General features: G+C 36.7%; 1 protein-coding gene across 3 annotated transcripts in view; it reads right to left on the minus strand.

The window, feature by feature from the left end:
* Nucleotides 1-396: 396 nt before the first annotated feature.
* The window catches only part of LOC110466103 (peptidyl-prolyl cis-trans isomerase FKBP5-like), a 21,470-nt gene continuing 12,464 nt past the window's right edge, over nucleotides 397-9,402 (minus strand). The window contains exons 8-9 of one of the 3 annotated variants that reach the window (XM_021522415.1): nucleotides 8,172-8,376; nucleotides 1,382-1,464 (exon numbers count right to left, since the gene is read on the minus strand). In XM_021522415.1, coding sequence (XP_021378090.1) covers nucleotides 8,218-8,376 — 159 coding nt within the window. In that variant the 3' untranslated portion in view covers nucleotides 1,382-1,464; nucleotides 8,172-8,217. Of the gene's footprint in view, nucleotides 1,465-8,171; nucleotides 8,377-9,402 lie in introns of all 3 variants that reach the window. The other 2 variants (XM_021522433.1, XM_021522424.1) reach the window with 2 other exon arrangements.

Genomic DNA, 9,402 nt, shown 5'->3' on the forward strand with positions numbered 1-9,402 from the left:
ACTTCTGAGCTCTTCATCCCAACATGTTGGTTATCAAGATGATTCAATGTTTTACAATTTTTTTAACCCTTTGACCTTGAAAATGGGTCAACATTATTTATTTGATAGAATGTCCTCATTCCCAGCATGAAGCTTTGCAATTGGCAATTCTGAAGAGGTCTTTTAAAAGAATCAACACATTTGACACTGAAAGTAGGTCAGGGTCATTCATTTAAACAAACTTGATAGCCCTGTTTCACAGCATGCAACTGTTCAATTATAATGACCTCAAGCATCTTGGTAATTTAGAAGTCATTTAGAAATGTTAAAACAATTGTCACCTATGAACTTGAGAGTAGGTTAAAGACACTTATTAGAACAAACTTGATAAGAGCTCCATTCTAGCATGATATTGGCCAAATATCCTTGGTTGTTTACCGTTTGAACAGACGTTGAAAGTGAGTCAAGAGGATTCATTTACAAAATGTATAGCCCTTTAGTCCAATTATTATCACCCTAAGCCAAACAGACAGACTGACAACAAACGAAAACCACACCATTGCACAAGCTCATTTAATCTGGTCCTTAATGTTTAAAAAATTGCACCCTGAACATGTCTATTTTTTTCCCTCAAAAAATCCTCGAGTCTTTTGGTCCTTCATGTCACTTCATAGACAAAACAATCCCAGCCATACAACAGCTATGGCCACACATGATCAGTATCAGTTGTTCTAATACTGGTGAAACAATAAACAGTAAAGTATAATGAGATTTTACATTCAGAAAGAGAAAGTTTTGATATTGAAGTGTCTACCAACCTTGACACACATACATAATCTTGGCCAGCATGCCTAGCACATTAAAATCCTTGAACAGTCAGTTACAGAAAGATCAGTCACAACATGATATTTGCACTTCTACATAAGGAAGTTTTAAACGACTACACACGTCACTTTTACACTGTTACATAAACACTGTACAATCATATTTGACCACACACAAATTTCAGTCTGTTAATTAGTGTTACATAGTCCAATTAGTCAGCCACTTAGAGCTGTGTAATCTGATAGAAAACATAGACTGGTATAATGTTTTACATATACAAGTAAAAATTACAAAAAAAAACAGAAAAAGGAGAGATCCTTATAACACTTAATAAACAGATATAGATCAATGTCTACATACACTTGATTTTACATTTGTTCTGACAAAATGGTGTAATATTAACACTAACAGTACAGCATAACACTGACATTAACAGAGACCAGTGTAATTTTACACTGATGGACTTACAGCCCATATTAACACTGAAAAATATGGAGTAATGTTACACTAACAGACTGATGAAGACTAGCGTAATGCTGTTCTTCAGCTCGCTTCTACTGGCTGGTCCCCTGTTTGTGGCTCCTGGTTCTCTTCCTCGGTGGATTTCTCAAGGTCATCAGATTTCTCAAGGTCTTTTCCTTCATCCAATGGAATCTCCTTCTTAAAATGTAAGTGAAACGATGAATGATAAATGGGATATTTTCATTAATATTCAGTCATGACAATGTTAAAGCAAAATACAAAATCACTTCATATATACTGCAATGTTAAATCAATACACAATAAATGTTGAAGAATTAAATAAACATATTGAACCATTATACTGTAACATCACGCCATCCCAGAACATTGAACCATAACACATTATCATTAAACTATTATCCCATATCATTGTACCATTACATCGTAATATTGAACAATTACACCATATCATTGAACCATTACACAGTAACATTGTACCATTACACAGTATCATTGTAGCACTACACCATATCATTGAACCATTACACAGTAACATTGTACCATTACACAGTATCATTGTAGCACTACACCATATCATTGAACCATTACACAGTAACATTGTACCATTACACAGTATCATTGAACCATTACACAGTAACATTGTACCATTACACAGTATCATTGAACCATTACACAGTATCATTGTACCTTTACACAGTATCATTGTACCACTACACCATATCATTTTACCACTACACCATATCATTGAACCATTACACAGTATCATTGAACCACTACACCATGTCATTATACCACTACACCATATCATTGAACCTTTACACAGTACCATTGTACCAGGCCATTACACCATATCATTGAACCATTACACAGTAACATTGTACCATTACACAGTATCATTGTACCACTATACAATATCATTGAACCTTACACAGTATCATTGTACCATTACACAGTATTATTGAACCATTACACCATATCATTGAACCTTTACACAGTATCATTGTATCATTACACCATATCATTGTACCACTACACCATATCATTGAACAATTACACAGTATCATTGTACCATTACACCATATCATTGAACCTTTACACAGTATCATTGTACCAGGCCATTACACCATATCATTGAACCATTACACAGTATCACTGTTCCATTACACAGTATCATTATACCACTACACCATATCATTGAACCATTACACAGGATCATTGTACCACTACACCATATCATTGAACCTTTACACAGTATCATTGAACCTTTACACCATATCATTGAACCATTACACAGTATCATTGAACCATTACACAGTATCATTGTACCATTACACAGTATCATTGTACCACTACACCATATCATTGTACCATTACACAGTATCATTGTACCATTACACAATATCATTATACCATTACACCATATCATTGTACCACTACACCATATCATTTTACCACTACACCATATCATTGAACCTTAACACCATATCATTGAACCATTACACCATAACATTGAACCTATACACAGTATCATTGTACCACTACACGATATCATTGAACCATTACACAGTAGAATTGAACCATTACACAGTAACATTGTACCATTACACAGTATCATTTTACCATTACATCGTAACATTGAACCATTCCACAGTATCATTGTACCTTTACACAGTATCATTGTACCACTACACAGTATCATTGTACCATTACACAGTATCATTGTACCATTACACAATATCATTGAACCATTACACAGTATTATTGAACCATTACACCATATCATTGAACCTTTACACAGTATCATTGAACCTTTACACCATATCATTGAACCATTACACAATATCATTGAACCATTACACCATAGCATTGAACCTTTACACAGTATCATTGTACCACTACACCATATCATTGAACCTTAACACCATATCATTGAACCATTACACAGTATCATTGTATCACTACACCATATCATTGAACCATTACACAGTATTATTGAACCATTACAGCATATCATTGAACCTTTACACAGTATCATTGTACCAGGCCACTACACCATATCATTGAACCATTACACAGTATCATTGAACCATTACACACTAACATTGTACCATTACACAGTATCATTGTACCACTACACCATATCATTGAACCATTACACCATATCATTGAACCATTACACAGTATAATTGAACCATTACACAGTAACATTGTACCATTACAAAGTATCATTGTACCATTACACAGTATCATTGTACCATTACATAGTAACATTGTACCATTAAACAGTATCATTGTAGCATTACACAATATCATTGAACAATTACACAGTATAATTGGACCATTACACAGTATCAACACAGTAACATTGTACCACTACACCCTATCATTGAACCATTACTCAGTATCATTGTACCACTATACCATATCATTGAATCATTACACCATATCATTGAACAATTACTCAGTATCATTGTACCACTACACTGTAATATTGAACCATTACACAGGATCATTGTACCATTACACGGTATCATTATACCATTATACCATATCGTTGAACCATTACTCAGTATCATTGTACCACTACTTACACAGTATCATTGTTACGATGTAATGGTACAATGATGCTGTGTAATGGTACAATTAGTGGTACAATGATACCGAGTAATGGTTCAATGATAACTGTGTAATGGTACAAAGTATCATTGTACCATTACACAGCATCATTGTACCATTACACCGTATCATTGTAGCACTACACCATATCATTGGACCATTACACAGTATCACAGTATAATTGAACCATTACACAGGATCATTGTACCATTACACCGTATCATTGTAGCACTACACCGTATCATTGAACCATTACTAAGTATCATTGTACCACTACTTACACAGTATCATTGTTACGATGTAATGGTACAATGATATGGTATAGAGGTACCACTACACCATATCCTTGTACCATTACACAGTTATCATTGAACCATTACTAAGTATCATTGTACCACTATACCATATCATTGAACCATAACACAGTATCATTGTACAATTACATCGTAACATTGAGCCATTACACAGTATCATTGTTCCATTACACAGAATCATTGTACCACTACACCCTATCATTGAACCATTACTAAGTATCATTGTACCACTATACCATATCATTGAACTATTACTCAGTATCATTGTACCACTAATTGTACCATTACACAGGATCATTGTACCATTACACTACCACTATACCATATCATTGAATCATTACACCATATCATTATACCACTACGCCATATCATTGAACCTTTACACAGTATCATTGAACCTTTACACTGAACCATTACACAGTATCATTGTTCCATTACACAGTATCATTGTACCACTACACCTTATCATTGTACCATTATACCATATCATTATACCACTACACCATATCATTGAACAATTACACAGTATCATTGTACCACTACACAGTATCATTGTATCATTACACCATATACTACACCATATCATTGTACCATTATACCATATCATTATACCACTACACCATATCATTTTACCACTACACCATAACATTGAACCATTACACAGTATCATTGTACCACTACACCGTAATATTGAACCATTACACAATATCATTGAACCATTACACAGTATCATTATACCAGTACACAGTATCATTGTACCATTACATCGTAATATTGAACCATTACACAGTATCATTGAACCATTACACCATATCATTGAACCATTACACAGTATTATTGTACCATTACACCATATCATTGAACCATAACACAGTATCATTGTACCACTACACAGTATCATTGTACTATTACACAGTATCATTGTACCATTACATATCATTGAACCATTACACAGTAGTATTGTACCATTACACCATATCATTGAACCATCACACCATATCATTGAACCATTACACAGTATTATTGTACCATTACACCATATCATTGTACCATTACATTGTACCATTGAACCATTACACAGTATCATTGAACCATTACACAGTATCATTATACCACTACACCATATCATTGAACCATTACACCATAACATTGAACCATTACATCGTAACATTGAACCATTACACAGTATCATTGTACCACTACCCCATATCATTGAACCATTACACCATATCATTGAACCATTACACAGTATCATTATACCACTACACCATATCATTGAACCTTTACACCATATCATTATACCATATCATTGAACCATTACACAGTATCATTGTACCACTACACCATATCATTGAACCATTACACCATATCATTGTACCATATAATTGTAACATTGAACCATTACACAGTATCATTGTACCATTACACAGTATCATTATCCCATTACACCATATCATTATACCATTACACAGTATCATTATACCATTACACCATATCATTATACCATTACTCAATATCATTATACCATTACACCATATCATTAAACCACTACACCATATCATTGAACCATTACACCATAACATTGAACCATTACATCGTAACATTGAACCATTACACAGTATCATTGTACCACTATTGTACCACTACACCATATCATTGAACCTTAACACCATATCATTGAACCATTACACAGTATCATTGTACAAGGCCACTACACCATATCATTGTACCATTACACAGTATCATTATACCATTACACCATATCATTATACCATTACACAATATCATTATACCATTACACCATATCATTATACCACTACACCATATCATTGAACCATTACACAGTATCATTGTACCATTACACCATATCATTGTACCATTACACCATATCATTGTACCATTACACCATATCATTATACCATCACACCGTAACATTGAACCATAACAATGAGCACAGAAATGTTGAACCATTGCACCAAGATGCTCAATTACAACTAAACACATAACTCTATACATGTAATAAGTTTCAGAAATTAATTCAGTTTAATCCAACTCGAAGGTTTATTTGTTTCTCCTAGTAGCCGACGATGTAAAACAAGAAAACAGGTTATTATATTTACAAACTTTATTTAATATAGAGTTTTTGATTTATGTACTGGAAACCTCCATGGTGAAGAAACCAGAACTGTCACCAGAATGGTAGGCTAATGCTGCTGGCTTTTGCCGAGAATTGTAGGAAGAGTTCTTTCGAAAAGATTTTTTTCAAGAAAGTGACATAAATCCATACAAAGGGAAGGTCACTCCAATCTATATACTTTTTTTACATTCAATGTAAAAGTTCAGTGTACCAAGCATATTCAAATTGGGGCAGTGCAATTGGTTTTAGGGGGCAATTACAAAAGACCAAGAAGACCTGTATCGCTCACCTGGATATTTAAGCAATCATGGCAAACATTGTGTGATAAACTGCAATGGCCTCTTGATCAGAGACATTTAAGTAAATTACCTCAATTCATAAGGTTTGTCAAACACTCTCATATTTTAACTTGACCAAGGTATAAGGTATAATCCAAGTAAAAAGATACATTGTTTTGACCTTAGCAGACTGAAGATTTCCAGTTACTACCCGTCAGAGTGCAACACGAACTACCCCGTTAGTAGCTATTAGCAAGGACTAGTGAATCACCTAATATAACTGGTCCTAAAGACTTGTTAACAAATATGTTGTACCACATTATCATTTGAAATATATATATTATTAAGTAGGAATATTCCTTTTAGAAAACTGCTTATACAACAGATATATTGCATGGTAATCATCAAAACTTTCAAAAAACTTCTATTTAGGGCAGTATTTTATGTCCCCCACAGTCAATTACTTTTTGTGTGTGCTGAAGGTGATTCCTTAAAGAAATTTTGTACTAGTTACATTAATGCAGGACTAGCAAATAGTCTATTCAACTAGTTCTGTTTACTGCCAATCAAAAACGGTTGGTGTGTAACCCTGCCCATGACGGTTGGTGTGTAACCCTGCCCATGACGGTTGTTGTGTAACACTGCCCATAAAAGTTGGTGTGTAATTAACCCGGCCTGTGACGGTTGGTGCGTAACCCTGCCCGTGACGGTTGGTGCGTAACCCTGCCCGTGACGGTTGGTGTGTAACCCTGCCCGTGATGGTTGCATTGGTGTGTAGCCCTGCCCGTGACGGTTGGTGTGTAACCCTGCCCGTGACGGTTGGATTGGTGTGTAACCCTGACCATGACGGTTAGTGTGTAACCCTGCACGTGACAGTTGGTGTGTAACCCTGCCCGTGACGGTTGGTGTGTACCCCTGCCCGTGATGGTTGCATTGGTGTGTAGCCCTGCCCGTGACGGTTGGTGTGTAACCCTGCCCGTGACGGTTGCATAGTTGTGTAACCCTGACCATGACGGTTAGTGTGTAACCCTGCCCGTGACAGTTGGTGTGTAACCCTGCCCGTGACGGTTGGTGTGTAACCCTGCCGGTGACGGTTAGTGTGTAACCCTGCCCGTGACGGTTAGTGTGTAACCCTGCCCATGGTTTGTTGTCTAACCCGTGGTTTGTTGTTGTAACCCTGCTGGTGACGGTTGGTGTGTAACCCTGCCGGTGTCAGTTCGTGTCTAACCCTGCCCGTGGTTTGTTGTGTAACCCTGCCGGTGTCAGATCATGTCTAACCCTGCCCGTGGTTTGTTGTCTAACCCTGCTGGTGACGGTTGGTGTCTAACCCTGCCCGTGGTTTGTTGTCTAACCCTGCCCGTAACCGTGGTGTCTAACCCTGCCGGTATTGGTTTGTGTCTAACCCTGCCGGTGATGGTTGGTGTCTAACCCTGCCCGTGACGGTTGGTGTGTAACCCTGCCGGTGATGGTTTGTGTCTAACCCTGCCCATGGTTTGTTGTCTAACCCTGCCCATGGTTTGTTGTTGTTACTGTAGCTACCTGATGTTGGCTGGAGGTTTACTGTAAACACCTGGTGGGCGAGTGTTCAGTGGCTACCATTCTTAGTTCCATGATTGTTAGTACCACGAACAGGCATGGTCTCGCCGAAGGCAGCCATCTCCTGCTCCAGGGACATCATACCAGCAGCCATATCATTATTCCACTCACCCAGACTGGCAAGGCCATCCTCATATTGGTGCTGAGGCTGAAGTGAGGGTCAGATGTAAAGGTCAGAGTTCAAAGTTTGGACAATGTTTTATTATGCTTTCATTTCATATCAGGTAGACTGGTGTTGATCTGATGAGTTTAAACCATGCTTTGGTTAGATTTGGTTTGTGTAAGGTTTAATATCCTAGTCAAATAGCACGACCAAAGGTCTCTTTGTAAAAGTTGCCTGAAGACTTTAACATATTTGACCCCTATGACCCCAGCATGCTCCAGGTTTAATATCATTGTTCTTCCGAACACGCTTTGAAAAATTTTGGCTGACGCATTTGATTTCTGTGACTTTGAAAGTGGGTCAAGGTGAATCATTTGAACAAATTTTACAACCCTCCAACCTAGTATGCAGGCATACATTGATGTATAGTGACCATGGACCATTGGATTTCCAGGCCACTTGTATAAAAAAAAACTCAAAGTTGAAGAAAATCTCAAGCAATGTATTTTCTATGGGATATATTAGACTTCAGGAAGAGTCGAGAGGTTTATACAAGTAGGAAGAATAGTCATTAAATTTTATTGCATCTAACCTTTGATCTCAAAATAGGGTCAAGGTCAATCATTAGAAGGAACAAGATAGCTCTTCATCTTAACATGCAACTGATCAAATATCATTATTGCGGTTACTTTTGTTCGATCAAAACTTCACAATGATGTGTTTAACATTGTACAAATGTACTTTCAAACTGAAGCTGTGTGCAGTGTGAGATCCCAATAGGGATCATGGTAGTGACCGGTTTAACATTAGTTCTATGTAGATTATGGTAGTGACCGGTTTAATATTAGTTCTATGTAAGCTGGGATCATGGTGGTGACTGGTTTAACATGAGTTCTATGTAAGCTGGGATCATGGTAGTGACTGGTTTAACATTAGTTCTATGAAGATCATGGTAGTGACCGTTTTAACATTAGTTCTATGTAAGCTGGGATCATGGTAGAGACAGGTTTAACATTAGTTCTATGTAAGCTGGGATCATGGTAGTGACCGGTTTAACATTAGTTCTATGTA

Source organism: Mizuhopecten yessoensis, unplaced genomic scaffold, assembly GCF_002113885.1.
Source record: "Mizuhopecten yessoensis strain PY_sf001 unplaced genomic scaffold, ASM211388v2 scaffold1595, whole genome shotgun sequence".
Taxonomy (NCBI): domain Eukaryota; kingdom Metazoa; phylum Mollusca; class Bivalvia; order Pectinida; family Pectinidae; genus Mizuhopecten; species Mizuhopecten yessoensis.